The 15,531-nt window shown below is 44.2% G+C and overlaps 1 protein-coding gene across 4 annotated transcripts in view; it reads right to left on the bottom strand.

Annotated features, from left to right (window-relative positions):
- PTPRE (protein tyrosine phosphatase receptor type E) overlaps positions 1 to 15,531 on the bottom strand; it is a 112,136-nt gene that overhangs the window by 24,278 nt on the left and 72,327 nt on the right. The window contains exons 3-8 of one of the 4 annotated variants that reach the window (XM_075504342.1): positions 9,321 to 9,423; positions 8,984 to 9,057; positions 6,235 to 6,371; positions 1,596 to 1,686; positions 985 to 1,061; positions 823 to 859 (exon numbers count right to left, since the gene is read on the bottom strand). In XM_075504342.1, coding sequence (XP_075360457.1) covers positions 823 to 859; positions 985 to 1,061; positions 1,596 to 1,686; positions 6,235 to 6,371; positions 8,984 to 9,057; positions 9,321 to 9,423 — 519 coding nt within the window. Of the gene's footprint in view, positions 1 to 822; positions 860 to 984; positions 1,062 to 1,595; positions 1,687 to 2,150; positions 2,166 to 2,561; positions 2,657 to 6,234; positions 6,372 to 8,983; positions 9,058 to 9,320; positions 9,424 to 15,531 lie in introns of those variants that run through there. The other 3 variants (XM_075504343.1, XM_075504344.1, XM_075504345.1) reach the window with 3 other exon arrangements.

The following is a 15,531-nucleotide window of genomic DNA, read 5'->3' on the forward strand; positions in this document are numbered from 1 at the left end:
TAGACTGGATTTAAGAAATACATTTTTTACAATGAGGGTGGTGAGGCACTGGCCCAGGTTGCCCAGAGAGGAGGTAGTGGAGGCCCCATCCCTGGAAACATTCAAGGTCAGGTTGGACGGGGCTCTGAGCAACCTGCTCTAGTGGAAGATGTCCCTGCTCTTGCAGGGGGGTTGGACTAGATGACCTTTAATGGACCCTTCTAACCCAAACCATTCTGTGATTCTATACCTCCTCTACTGAAATATTATGAATGCTCTTTTAAGCAGGCTATGGCAGGAGCATGGTTTAGGATTTCTCCTTTGCAGCTCTGCCCCATGCCGAGGTCCAACATTAACCTGTGACCACAACGAACTGGTCTTGAGAGCTGCTTATCGTGCTGTGCAGGACAGGAGGATTTCTGAAGGGCAGGGGCAGCTATTGCTTTGTGTCTGGGATTGTGATGACAAAGTTCACAACATTTGTGACCAAATACAGCGTAAGAATTCATGTGAAAATGCTAATTGCTGTATCAGGATTGCTTAGACAGAATGTGTTATCAAGAGACTTAATTTTTCAAACCCCCAGTAAGTCGATGAAAAATAAGTGGAGAGAAGCAAAGCGGGGTGGAGGGGGAAGGCGAGCCTCTTCGCTCAGAGCAGTATCTGCGGGTCTAAAGGCAGTGGGTTACCTCAGGCTCACTTCAATTTCATTTAAACTGTAACCTCTAAATCCCACCTCACATTTGGCCACCATCTGCAGCTGAAAATAACCTCTAAAACACATCTAAAATTAAATACGCTCAGCCATAAGGTGTACAGAATACAGAAATGAAAATAGATTACCTTGTGCTGCTATAAATTTATTCTTTTCTTTATAACCCTATGAGAAATAAATATCATAGCAGTTAAAAGATGAAATGCCAATATATGCTAGCAGAAAAATACTTATTTAATTCACAGTCAAAGTTTGCAGGTTTGGTTACCAGTGGACAACCGTCAACTTACATCTATATATGACGCATTAATGTAGTCTGAAGGTGGGACTCCATCGATTTGGGTCAAAATCACTCTGGAATGATCATCTGGAAGAAAACACATTACAAGCACGTTTGCATGTTAATCAATCTGAAATATGTTACTTCCTTGCAAGCGGGAGGCCAGGCTAAGCATACACTTCCCAAAGCAGCCATCTCCCGTACCGCTCCTAGTTCTCATTAAGAAACTTTCTCCACAAACGTCTTGCCTTGCTCCCACACCTGGAGGTCACCGGCACTGCAGCTCTACAATACTGGAAGCCCAAACTGCCATATTTGATTGCCCAAAACTAACCTGAGAGACTACAATATCCACGTGACATAGTGTAATTTGGTAGAACCCCGTGAGAGCTAAGGCTTTAGAGCGCAGCAGCTGATAACCGCTACAGAGAAACCTAACAGGAGAAGATCAGCACTAGAGATACGCCACAAAACAGACAGGTTTTGCACATACAATGTATGAAGAATATTTGTGACCAGTGAAATTGTATTACTTGAGTATTTTCAGCAAATGAGCGCTACTACCAGCATGCTCGGTGCTGGAGTTAATTGTCTGATTTAAAAGAAAAGGTAATGTCTTACATGGCAGGATGTTAGGATATCTGTTTTTCTCCCTGTTTTCTTCCTTATTTGCCATTTCAAATGTTCCCTGCACATATCCAGGTGTTAATGACTAAAAAAAAAAAAAGATAGAAAAGTCCATGTGTTAGAAAACAGCTAACTCTTGAGTGCACATGGCTCAGGGAAAATCTGCATTGACACATATTGCCTTGCATCCAACAGAATTAAACATATTTCATTTTTTTCGCAATAACTTTCATTACTCTAAAACAGGAAACCACGTCCTGGCAGATTTCACTACAGAAAACGAGTTCAGCAGTTTTAGAAAAATAAGTAATTTTTCCACCAGAGATCGCAGTTATTTAGAAAATTGTTAAACTCCGAGCCGCTGCTTTAAGCTGCCATCTGCCGCGGTGATTCACAGCACCATGACCCAGCCGCGCGGATGTGCTGCTCCCTCGAGCTCGGCTCCGACAGCTACTTTTAGCAATAACAGTTGGTTCAATAACATAAATAGAGTTTGATTGTTAATAGCTCACTGCTAAGAACATTAAATATCAAACATCTTGCCGAGACCCGCAGGTGAGGGCCCAACTCTGGCAGAAAGGGAGGAAGCAAAAATAAATCCCAATTCTTTTATGCCAAAAGTGGCTGTACGAGCACAAGTCAAATTCTGCTAGTAATCAGCAAGATCTAAGACTGCAGAGAAATTAGTCGAGCTTGAAAAAAAAAAAAAAGCACTCTTGCAGAGCAATCAAATGAAAAGAAGAAACAGAGAGGAAGAGGGTGAGGATGAAAACGAGAAGGTGCCCGAGGTGTAGCCCCTCCGCCTCCACGTAGAAGCTGCTGAGATACCACCACCGGGGCCAAGCGACCGAGCTCAGGCTGCGGCGGAGAGCCCAGGGCACGGGGAGAGTCGGAAAAGGCACCGTTCATCAAGGGACATGGCTCGAGGCTCCTGCCCTGCGCTTTTAGCTGCCCCCTCACTGCGAATGGCATAAACAAGAAGCGAGTTTCATCAAGTTTCTTGTATTGAATTCCTAAAACCCAGTGTTGGCGTGTTGGATCCCACCGAGGTAAAATCCCAGCGGTTGGGGAATGCGCAACCGCCTTTCTCCCGCCCTTCGACCTCCCACCACCCAGTCTGAATCATGGAGGGGAAGGGGAAAAAAGCAGTAAGCAACTGTACAGCTTAAAGCAACTATCCCCGCTTGCCTGGCCGAGAGCAGGGCTTGGAATTTCCCCTTAAAAGCAGCAATCCGTGTTGTCAGGGTGACACAGGATAAAAGGGAGGTGCAGGGAGGACTTCACCACCACCACAGAGGAAACAGCAATGTGCATTTGTGATTTGTTGTTTTGGGGGTTTTTTGTTTGTTTGGGGTTTTTGTTGGTTGTTTGTTGTTTGGTTTTGTTTTTTTTTTTTTGTTTTTTTTTTTTAATCACTTAAACTTGTGAATGTAAGTAAAAGGAAGGAGAGAGAAAGTTAAAAAGGAGTTGAAAAAGAAAGCTGCTTTTAGCAAACTGCTTAATTCCTTATTTGAATGAAGCCCATGGTTTTGCTAATTATAATACATTTACAATTTAGAAAACACAGAAACTTAATTTATGTTTTGCACAGGAAGAAATAATTAGCACTTCGAACACCATTTCTTCAAACTTCAAAAGTCAGGCAACAAATTCCCAATAAACAGTCATAGAAGTTCTGTATCTTCACGTGAAAAACGCATGAAAAGTTATCATCTCTGGCGAAAGAATCTCTCCATTCCCTGCTCCTGACTCCTGCAAGGCCCTGACATCTCCCTGGAAACCTCCTACTGTCACACCGGCCTGCTTGGAGCGGGTTTTGAACCCTGGTGCAAGGACACAGCCTCTTTCGCTGCTCCCACCCATCTTCAGAGGGGAGGATGTGATTCATCGAGGACGTACTTCATCACATCCTCTCCATCACCCCACGAATCACGAGGAGCCGATGAGTCTTGGTGGCACTGGGTCATCTGCTGCCACCGCAGCCTTCTCTGCTCCCACTGCGCAGGAATCCTGAAATCTCTCTGAAGCTTCCGAGGGGCTCGACCTGCCCCAGCACTGGCACATTTTCTCCTTTTTTTTTTTTTTTTTTTAACTGAATGAACTGCAGGGACATCTTAATCAAGTCAAAATTAAAATTTCAAAACCAAATTCTTACAGGAAGGTTTTCAGACATTAATCTGAAAATCAAGGCAATAAGCTAGCCATCATAAACTTCAAACATCCAGCTCATCTTGCATTATAGATGATAAAGAGAGTTAAGAGTTATTTGAAGGGACCATATAGAAAGGAATATGGGTTTGGTTTTATTTTTTTCTTTTTTTCCTGTGAAGAAAGAACACATTCTTCCTAGTGCTCTATGCTCATGAAGAAACCAAATAATAAAAAAATGAAGCAACTGAGGGTAGAAGGAGCCTCTGCTATTTTGGTTAGTGTACAAGTGCAACAAGTGCAAGGTACTTCTTAAGGGTAATTGAGGCTATAAGGATAAAATTGAAAGTATTGCAGAACACCATTAGGCACATAGATCTAAGAGAACTGTCCTCAAAAATCCTTTCTATCCACTGCGTGTCTTTGTCTATCAGTACTTGCTTTATTTTCTTTTTGCCAGAAAGATCGCTTGGGACTTAACTTCTTTGGCTGGTGCCCGTGCCCGGCCACACCGCTGGCTCACAGGACTGCCAAAACACCATTTTAAGCCTAAATGTGTTTCAAAATCGCGATGGAGACCCTGTACCTGCGCTCCCAGAGATGCCTGACCCCTGACATGTTATATCAGGCTGTGCGAAGCAAACACCGCAGCGGGCAGAGATCCTCTTGGTAGTGTTCGGTTTACGGTTGGACTCGATGATCTTAAAGGTCTTTTCCAACCCATACGATTCTGTGATTCTGTGAGCAGCCCCAGCCCCGGGCTGCAGTCAGGGTCCACCGCGGCTCAGCAGCTCCCGCAGCCTGGCCTGCCCCGCGCCTTGTGCAAAGGGGACGGCTTTGGACCCATCCAAAACCTGCAGGATTTGGCAGCTACAGCTTCGAGGGGCAGGTAGAGGCGTGGTGGGAGGATGGAGCTGAGTGCTGGGGGCTGCTCGGAAGGTGAGGTTGTCACACAGATGTCTTTGTGCCCAAGGGTCCTGATTTCTCAACCCCTTTCCTTCCAGTGCTGCAATAACAGACTTCCATTTGCCAGCTTTCCTGGTTTATGCTACAGTATCAATCACTCTGATTTTCAGCTGTCTTTCACCCTTTCTTCCCCTCTCAGGCTCGAGCAAACAGCTCATATAACCACGCAAGCAGCCACAGGAGATACGGAGGGGAAAAAACAACCCACATAAGGCATCAAGCAGACTTTATGTACCACCACCCCCCGTCACTGCTCAGACTGCTCACTTACGGGGACCGGACCCCAGTTTTCAGACTCGGCATCTGTGCGCAGACAGAAACTCACACGCTCCCAGCATGGTGCAAAAAATGATCCAAGCAAAACAGGTTTTAAAAATAAAAATAGATAGCTTGTTTCGCTCCTAACTGCAGAACGAATTAATCAGGAGAGTCAAAATTCACAAGCGCACATCTTGTCAAATTAATTTTCACATTTTGTTGACTTTGATAAATATCTCCACAATGCTCCCTCTCTGATAAGGCAAAGAAATTACGTGTTTTAAATAGATCATCAAACAAATTGCAGATATAAATATGCTACCAATTAAGAAGGTAACTTAACAGACTGTCTAATCAATGCGTGCATCGGCTTTGACAACTCTGTATTTGACATTTAAGCTACTGCTCTGTGCAACTTGCTTCTGCTGTGAAGGGAAGTGAAAAGAAATAATAAAAGTATGGAAAAGGCCCCCAAATGCAGACATGCAAGAGCAGACTCATCGCACCGGGTTTCTCCATAGAAACCAGCTCTGCAGCAGCTTGCCACAGACTCCGGTTACAACTCATCTATACGACCACACGCGACTGAAGCTCGGGTTATGGGCAGAAAATAAAATTTCCTTCCTGACCAAAGCAACGCTTTAAAGAAAAACCCTTCAAGTTGAGATACTTCGCTAGGGCACAGGGCACTGCAAATAGGGAAGTGATGGGATGATACCAAAGAGCAAAAGGTCAAATTGCCAAAAAAAAAAAAAAAAAAAAAAAAAAAGTCAAACCTCAGTATGGCAATATTAAAGGCCACACTGTGTCTTCCCCTCGAAGTACTTCCCATAGAGGTGAAACACTCAGACTCCCCAAAAAACCCTCAATCCCCACCAAGAAAACCAGTGCTAAAGAGATTCATATTCAGTTTTCCCCTCTCAGCTTTTCATATCCAATTTTCCCAATTTTCCAGCTTTCAAGCAAGCACTAAAGACCTTCTTTAAATATTAGCAAGTGTCAAACAGTTTATATATTACCAATTTGGCATCACCGTATCATAAAGCAGCTAACGTTCCAGATTTTTTCCAGATAAAGGCTCACCACACATGACAGAGCGCGTACGAACGGCACCAGCACACTCACACAACAAGTGCCAAGGCTCCGAGACACCAGCACCACGCACCAAACATTTTTAAAGGAATCGCTAATGTTTGCAGGTGTTTTGATTTGCCCCCCCCTTTTTGCCATGCAGCCGTCCACTCCACGTGTGAGGACTTACATTAAACTCCTCCCGGAAGAGCTTGCCTTCGTCTGCTGATCGCATCCGTATTTCCTCTTCAAGATTTTCTACTGGAATAGGGAAATACTTCTTTGGGCCCGAGGGAGACCTACTGAGCAGCATCACCCGTTGCTGTTCTGTCAGTACAAGGAAAGTACGTGTTAAAGGCACATCCAAAGCAACAGATAACAAGCTATTTCCAACTACAAATTAAATTTTATGCTGGAAGATGCCAAAACATATTTCTCACATGAGACTTCAATCAGTGACAAAGCTGATTTAAATGAAAAAAACCAAAAAAAACCAAAAAAAACCAAAAAAAACCAAAAAAACAAAACCAAACGAAAACCACAGGCCAAGTAGCTTCTTTGAGAACATAATAAATTCAAGTAGAACCACTATTGATAAAATTAATGGTTTCTGTATTTAGAATCTGTATTAATGGTTAACGGTTTTAGAATCTGTATCAATGGTTAATTAATGGTCATAATCTGTATTAATGGTTTCTGATTAAAATGTGACCAAGTTTTATTTAGAAAAGGAGAAGGTTCCTTCTGCTGACGAAGAGCACAGCAACCCAGAGCTGCTCTGCCACAGGGCAGGCACTGCAGGGACAGCTTTCAGTGTCTATCACTGAAGAGATATGCTAGATTATTTCACTTGTAAAGGGGGGGGGAACAAAACAAAACAAACCAAAAAACTTTAACTTGGCAGACAACAGAAACTCTGCACCGAGAAGAGCTGTTGCTGTCAGTTGTCCCAGATCACCCCAGCATCAGCCCAGCCCCGGCACACAATCGCTCTGCGGCAGCACGGTTTGGTACAGGGATTGCTGCCGGTGCTTCTTGCCACCCAGACCTCGGCTTGCCCAGGGAAACAAAGCCCCAGGACACCTTTGCTGGCTGCCTCATGGCCCTTCAAGAACACAGCTGGCCACCTGGAAACTGCACTGAGCATCCCCACGGGATGCCTGGCAGGACGGCTGGAAGAAGTATCACAGAATCGTGTAGGTTGGAAAAGACCTTTAAGGTCATCGAGTCCAACCGTAAACCTAATGCTACCAAGTCCACCACTACACCATGTCCCTCAGCACCTCATCCAAAGGGCTTTTAAATACTTCCAGGGATGGGGACTCCACCCCTTCCCTGGGCCGCCTGTTCCAATGCTTGATGACCCTTTCTGTGAAGCAAAATTTCCCAATATCCAGTCTAAACCTCCCCTGGCACAACTTGAGGCCATTTCCTCTCGTCCTATCACTTGTTACCTGGGAGAAGAGACCGACCCCACCTCTCTACAGCCTCCTTTCAGGCAGTTGTAGAGAGCGATGAGGTCTCCCCTCAGCCTCCTTTTCTCCAGGCTGAACAACCCCAGGTCCCTCAGCCGCTCCCCATCAGCCTTGTGCTCCAGACCCTTCCCCAGCTCCGTTGCCCTTCTCTGGACACGCTCCAGCCCCTCAATGTCTCTCTTGGAGTGGGGGGCCCAACACTGAACACCGCATTCGAGGTGCGGCCTCACCAGTGCCGAGTACAGGGGACAATCACTGCCCTAGTCCTGCTGGCCACGCTATTCCTGATACAAGCCAGGATGCCATTGGCTTTCTTGGCCACCTGGGCACACTGCCGGCTCACGTTCAGCTGGCTGTCAACCAGCACCCCCAGGTCCTTTTCCACCGGGCAGCTTTCCAGCCACAAGCAGAGGGATTAAGCCCGCTGCTTTGTGAAGACAAGTTTTATTTACAACCAAAGGCAAACAGAAAGGCAGACCACTTCCCTACACCCTGACAATGACGGGGCGATTTCCACTTGCAAACTAAAACTGACTGGTGGCTGCATTAACCGTCCATCGCCCAGGGCACTACCCGACACCGGGCCACCGCGGGGATCTCCAAACCGCGCTCACCGGGGTTTCCAGTGCACAAGCACCGACCGAACAGGAAGCCGATGGGTATATTTAGGGGTTTGACTTTCTCTCTGACTGCCACCGTGTTTTTTAACCCACTCTTCAGTTCATACGTAGCGATGTGGAACCGACACAAAGATGTAATTCTTTTCATCATTAAGTTTTTCTCTTTGTTCTGGCTAAAATACTTTATCGGCAAGAAATGAACGGCTCCTCCATGTCTGCTAGGTTTGAGCCGAGCCCCACAGACCAACCCTCCGAAGGGCTCCCCGCTAACAGACATAAACCCCGCACAGCTGAAAACGCCAGTGGGAAACATTTTCAGCTCTTGAGAGTGTTTTATTTTAGGAGCCATTTTCAACTCCCGAGAGTGTTTTATTTTAGTGCCGCCGGCTTACAATACTGCCCTGTCTCATCCCCTTGCTTGTTTCTCTTTGCATTCAGGAACCAGCCCGTAATTTCACAAAGAGTTAAGGACCTTTTTTCCCCCCCTTTTAAGAAGAAACATTGCAATCCTTTCTCTAAATACAAAGATCACAGTGCCAGAAACCTGGCTCTCAGCTGGCATCATAATAAAACATATATAAAGAGCATGAGAAACATTTACAAAGAAATATTTGCTGTACCCCAACTTAAAGTGAAAATTATTTAAAACCAACAACTGAAAGTTAAAATTATATATACACATACTTAAATACGGACCTCTTTTTTTTTTTAAGTAGTTTCTCTTTAATAACAATCCTATAACTTATAAATAAAAAGCAAACATAACTGAATTCTTAATTAGCAAATGAGCGTGTGCATACGCAAACAAAATTCACAGTGAGAAGGAAAGCAAATCTCTCCATACCTTGTTCTTCTAAGATCCCATTCGGCATCTTTTTGTCCCCGGAGTTCACAACAGCTTTCCTATGTCTTCTGAACCTGAATTACACACACCACGTTAATCCGGGGAACTACGTTGAGAGGTAACAAGCATTTTTCCAAACCAGTCTTTACCAACCATGTAATTCTGGAGAAACTCTTTCTGTTCATCTTCACAGCGAGAGCCGCCACCGCCGCGGCACCCTCCTCTCCGCTGTGATGGAGGCTCCTGCCTCACCATAAGTACGCGTTTCATTTCCTTGTTAGATCATATCGAAACAAGACTGAGCTAGTTCTGCATGCAGAGCTCCCCACAGACCTACCTGAAAAAATAGCCAGCCAACAGAATGAAAATGATGAAGACCAGGAGCAGAATCAGCATCGAAGTCAATAGGTCCTTGTGTAAACTGTTCTCCTCCGTAGAATCTGCGGATTGAACACAGCCAACGTGAAACTTCATAGACACGGATTGCCTCATCTAGTACGGGCCAAACTGTACTTGGTGTATCAAAAATCTGTGGTTCTATGCAATATTCTGCTTGTGCTTACTAAAACCATCACAAATTATTTAATATGTGCAAAGCTGAAACTGAAAATTCAATTTTTTTTTAATTTTGGTTTTGGTTTTTTTTTCCTTCAAAGGCACAAACAAACTAACTGCTGCTGAGAACGTCAAGGATATTTTTGAGAATGACTGGTTAAGCAAAGGATTGACCTGTAGTTAGAGTAAGTTTAATGGGTGCAAGGTTTTAAACTAAATTTGCAGCCCATTCGAAAGGTTTGCTGCAGTATCCTTATGGGCATTAGCTCAGCCAGACAGAAATCACCCAAGAATGCCACCCTTTGTACCGATTTTATTGACTCCAGAGATACAACACGTGTTTAAACACATCTTGTTTACCAGCCCAGAACACCACTGCTGGCTGTACCAGGCTGTAAAGCAACGCTGGGCATGACGGAGGGGGACGGCAGGAGGGGACGGTGCTAACTGCAGCGCCTTCTATGGCTTACATTATTAATATTATATATATTATATTATATATAAGAACGAGTAGGAATGATGAGACTTTTAACAAACACTCAGAATGGAGATTAAAAAAAAAATTAAAATTTTATCTACTATAAATTGCAAGTCTCACCCTTCTGTTAACAGTGGGTTTATGTATGTGACTCTTTACATTTCAGTTTCATTATGCTTCTGCAACCTTTTAATTCTATTGAGCAATTCAATATACAACACATTAAAATAATTAAAAAAAAAAAACACCCTTGTTTTATTTAAGCAAGCAAAATTCTCAGCCTTAGCCTTCAGTCAGCGAAATATAACCCTGCTACCTGTTTCTCTTTCTGACCAGACGAATAAATCCAGGTTAGTGTAACAGTGGTGGTAGTGACCTCGCAAAGTGGGAAGGATGAGGCCCTCACACCTGGAATTTCTTGCCCGTGCCACAGGATACAGAGCGAGGCCCACCTTTCCTCGGCCACAGCCACGGAGCCAGCCGAGGCAGCAGCCCACGCGTAGGGCATCCACCGGGATGCTTCCCTGGGGGTCCGGACACCCCGGTTTCTCCATCGTTACACCAGCCTTCCTCAGCCTCCTTCATTTCCACTTTCTGTATATCTTCTTACCAGCGTACGCTCTTCCGAAGTGAAGGCAACTTTTGTTGCTGCCAGTGTGGTTTTTTTTTTCTTTTTAAACTACATTTACACACCTTTAACGAGTTCTTCACCATTCCTACAGCGGCCTTTTAGAACTGCAGCAGTAATTCTCCTAACACCTCCTACATTCACACTTCCCCAAAACTGTTTCTTTTTGCTTGCTTTCAGCAAAGACTTTTTGAAGAGACCTTGCCACAAGCCTCGACATAAAATACCATGAAAACACAAGATTACAGTAACTTATATAGGACTATGTAACTCCTGCAATATAATATCGCAATACAAAAGAGCTCATATGGATAAACTGACGGTCCAGAACTGATCCCTGCAAAACCATTTGAGTGTTGGTTTGTATCTCGTGAGCAGCTGGAAACTCTCTGGATGCTCAAACAGGGCGTTACGGCACGGAAAAACTTCCTTTAGAGGCATAGGTGCACTAGAGGTATACAAGGAAAGAAGATATCTCAAGTCAGCGTAATAGCACAAAGAAAGGGAAGGCAATAAAATGCATGAAACTCAACATTTAAGTGGTATATAATGACAAAAGTGACAGGCATGACAAAATGGTAATCAGAAACCGTCACGTGACGGGGTTTCAGAAAATCGCTATTGGAAGGAGTGTCTGGATGAACGTGCAGCACCAGAAACAGCTTAACAATTTGTGTGGTATTTAGCAGTATTGCACGCTGGATAGAAGCCAAGGTCTGTCAAAGAAAGAAAGAAACAAAAATATCTATTTTTGCCCCTCACAGGCAAAAAGGAGCCACTTCAGCCCACTTTTGAAGTTTAGAAATTTCAGACTCAGTATCTCGGAATCCTCCAGGATTTAGGGGCTTTGTGTCAGTTCTCACCATCGGCTCTGTGTCATGATCCATGACACAAGAGGGAAAAACCAACAAGTTTGAGTCATGAGGGAATCAAAATTTTCCTCAGTTCATTACACAACACAAAATCCCCCGTCCCCTCCTTTCAGAAGAACTGATGTACCCCACACCATGGTTTTGGGGTGTCTCTGGAAAACTGATTCCTGGATAACCACAGAAAGCCTCAATCCAACCCAGGAGAAGTCCAACCTCCTGCCAGACTACTGTCTACATTTCTTTAGTTAAGGCAGAGCAGCCCCGCAATGACCAATGCAATTCTCCACATCAAGATTTCACCTCTCCTCCTAGCATTTCACAAGGAAATTAGGTCAAAAACCACAAGCAGTCCCCTCTTCCTTGTACCCGGGCACATCTGTTTTCGAAGCCTTGCAGTGGTACGCCAACTGCTTCACCTCTGCAGAGCCCGTGTGTAAGGCACGGTGTGGTTTGAAACAGTTGCATTTATTACCTGTATTTTCTTCCATATCTGCATCGGTAATTTTATAAATGTAGCCCAAAAATTGTAAGAGAAAGTTACAATGGCTTAGGCCATTGTAGACTCAGAGGCTGAAAGAGCTTTGGCCAACACAACTATCTACATATTAAGTGGGATTTTAAGCGGAGACTGAAAGACAGACCTGAGATATTTTTTTAATCAGTGCTGCCTCAAAAATTGACAACTGAAACATATGAGTAAATGCACACAGACGAGGCAGATGTCCTCTAAAGCAGATCTCCACTGCAGCCACTGCCAGGGAAAATTTTCCATTGCTCAAACACAAAGAGCTGTGGTCCAAAACCACAGGGCTTTCTGTTCACAGCCACACAAAAAAGTTCATCCCGAGGGTATTCTTTTAAAAATAGAATGAAATTTCATCTTGACAAGAGAGGAAGGTTAACACCAGGAGGATGGTGGCAACCCCTCGTGGTTCCCCTGCATGAGGCTGACTCATGGGTTCTTCCCGGCTCCATTCCCTGTGCTGCTGGCCCAGCCGTCTGAACAGCTCTTTCTGGAGATATATCACCATTTCCTTCAGGGTTATGATGTTCCCACTTTCCGTATGTGTCAAAAACAAAACCACCCACAAGAAAAAAAGGGAACTAACAGCAGTGCATGCAGATCAGCAACTGCCCCGTGATCCTCCCTCCACACTCTCTCCCAAACTTTGATTTTTTTCATCCCTGGATCGGTTCCTTTGCAAGTAGGACCTGAACAGTAAAATGGCACATGGATAAAAGTGTGATTAAAACACTTTTTTCTCCCTCCACAAAAGCAAGCTAACGAGGCAAGGTGCGCGGTTTGCCCTAGATAGCAAGTCAGGCACCCAAAATTATTCTGGTGATTGACAAAGAACAGACAAGATATGGTTTATCTGAGCACAGGAGAAATCCCACAACAACAGGCTCTGTTTAGTCACAGGTCTGAACTTCTTTTCAAACAACAGAGAACTTAACCCTCCACCTCTCCAAAACTAAAACTCAACTGCTCTCATCCATTATTTGGGTTAGATTTCAAGTAGGTTTTTTCAGGGTGCATCCTTCATCTCTGCTGTCCCTTCAGCAGACACACAAATGTCCTTTAAACAGGGCTCAGTCAAATCTGACCACAGAGGCTTTTGGGCAGCGACACGAGCCTCTGGTTTGGGTCTGAACTGTTGCTTCAGACATCCAGCCCTGCAAAGGACCCCGACCTCCTCCGACATTTATTTTACATGAAGAGCGGATGCCACAACATCTCAACACAGACCTTATCGAGCACATGGCAAACAATGCACGCAATCTTAAAGAGGGCCACGTTATAAAATATATGATTATGAATAAAATTCTGGTCAAATTTTAATAGAGGTGTTTTGTCACCTGCAGGCACAAAACCCAATGCTTCCCAGTTTACCCCACTGTTGGTACTTACACACAAATTCTGTCAGAGTAACGCATCCACCACGTGCAGGATACAGGAGCTCTTAGACGTGTCTCCAGTGAAGAGCTCAGTCCAGCTTGCATTAACTTCTACAGCCAGCTTGCCTGGTGGCCATGCAAGACCTCACACGTTAATTTAGGGAATACTTCAGACCGGATAACCTATCATGTATGAGAGTGTTGAGTATCTTCCATATTACTCCTTCACCTCTTCGTGTTTCAAAGGGCAACGAAGCATCTTCAATTTTTATTGTAGTCTTTCAATGGTCCTCACGTGCCCCACAGAGCAGGTAACTGAAAATTCACCGAGAACGACCGCAGGGAGCGGCAGAGCTCACCAAAGCACACACAGCCGTGGGACAGAAACCTTTTCATGTTACCACCTTGCCGGGGGTACCGGGATGCTACTCACAGCGCAGATGCACGGCTGGCGCAGGCTGTCCGCATGCCATCATTTGGACTGCTGCTAAGGTGAAGACACGCTCAAGTGACATATTCTTGGTAGTCCTTAGTACTTTTTGTGGCCATAGGCATTTCTGAAATGTCTGGATTGGGTGAGTAGCAGAGTATTTAAATGATTTTTTGTTGTTGTTAAAAAAACTTCCGCAAGTGCTTAACTTCTGTTCACTGAACTTTCTGTTCAGATTTAACAGTGATTGATTTACTATAATTAAGCATCTTGCACGTCACTGTGTGCTTTCTATATGCTGAAAACCTACAAGTTAACTCAATAAAAGGAGAACTCTCCTCCTTTCTCAGTGTTCGTCTAGCCACCCTGCCTCCTCGAGGCCCGGCTGAACTTGTGCTGTGATGACTGGGCAGGAGAAGTCCACCCATGCCAACAGGGATGTCACAAAGTCCAGACTATGGCCTCTCACGCTCGTTTTGAAAGAGAAAATCCCAACCCTGCAGAGAATCGCTGTGCTTCCCCGTGCCTTGACTGTGGAGAGGAAGCAGATACACAGCTGACAACCAGGAGATGCGTTTGGTACATATGAAAAACAAACCCAAATTAAAATAAATAAATACATAAAGGGCAGGCAAAGGAAAAAGACAGGTAGGGAAGACAAACCAGCGTCCACAGCCTGCAGCACACAAGGCGGCAAGCAGCAGCAAATGCAAGAATCGCGCCTGCGTTTGCCATCCCAGAGCCGAACGCCGCACAGCCAGACCGAGCACAGCCCCGCCTGCCACCGCAATCACAGAACCATGGAATAGTTTGCGTTGGAAAGGACCTTTAAAGGTCATCTAGTCCAACCCCCAATGCAAAAACACTGATTTCTGAAGTTCTGCTTTTCAAACTAATTCTTGAAATCGAGTATCTACCAGGCAAGCATCCCTTTGGCTTTTAAATACTAAGTGAAATGAGCCAGCCTCCTTCTTCAAAATGCAATTTTCTGATGATGCCTCATTTTCTCCATGAAAGAAGCACCATGAGTCTAGCGTGAAAGTCCCCGTCTCCGGGTCTGTTCTGGCTATCATATAGCAAGACTTCATTCTTTCTATGCATTGCTTCAGTTATCTTCGGAGACACCCACTAACTTCTTGACAGTTGAAACCAGCAATAAATAGGGCATCAAAAACTGCACCATTTCTGCCTTTCAACCTCCCACTCATTTGATAAATTCATTACCTCTGCATGTGAATACATCGGTAGTGGAAATAAATTGTAAAGATGGCCATGAAACCCATGAAATATTCATCGAGTAAACAAGAAAGAAATTTAAACCTTTGGAAAGGACTTAAAAGCTTTACTACTGCAACTCCCATTTCACATTTAAACTACATAACAAGTAAAAATACAAGAGGAAGTAAAAGAATCCTGCCTATGATTAATACCGGATAACTAATATTTGAGTAACCAGGAATTACTTGAATGCTACGGACAGTATCATGTATAAACAGCCTGTCACATATTTGATAGCATAAAGTTTTACCTACTTGAAATATACATTCATTTATGCAAATCCAAATACATAAATACTGGTTTATATTTATTTAATATAGTTGAATACTCTGAGTAGAAGGCAGTGCAACTTCTTCAGTAAATGGCAGTGCAATAAAACCCAGAATATCCTTTTTTTTATGAAAGGGC

Source organism: Mycteria americana, chromosome 6 (genome assembly GCF_035582795.1).
Source record: "Mycteria americana isolate JAX WOST 10 ecotype Jacksonville Zoo and Gardens chromosome 6, USCA_MyAme_1.0, whole genome shotgun sequence".
NCBI lineage: Eukaryota > Metazoa > Chordata > Aves > Ciconiiformes > Ciconiidae > Mycteria > Mycteria americana.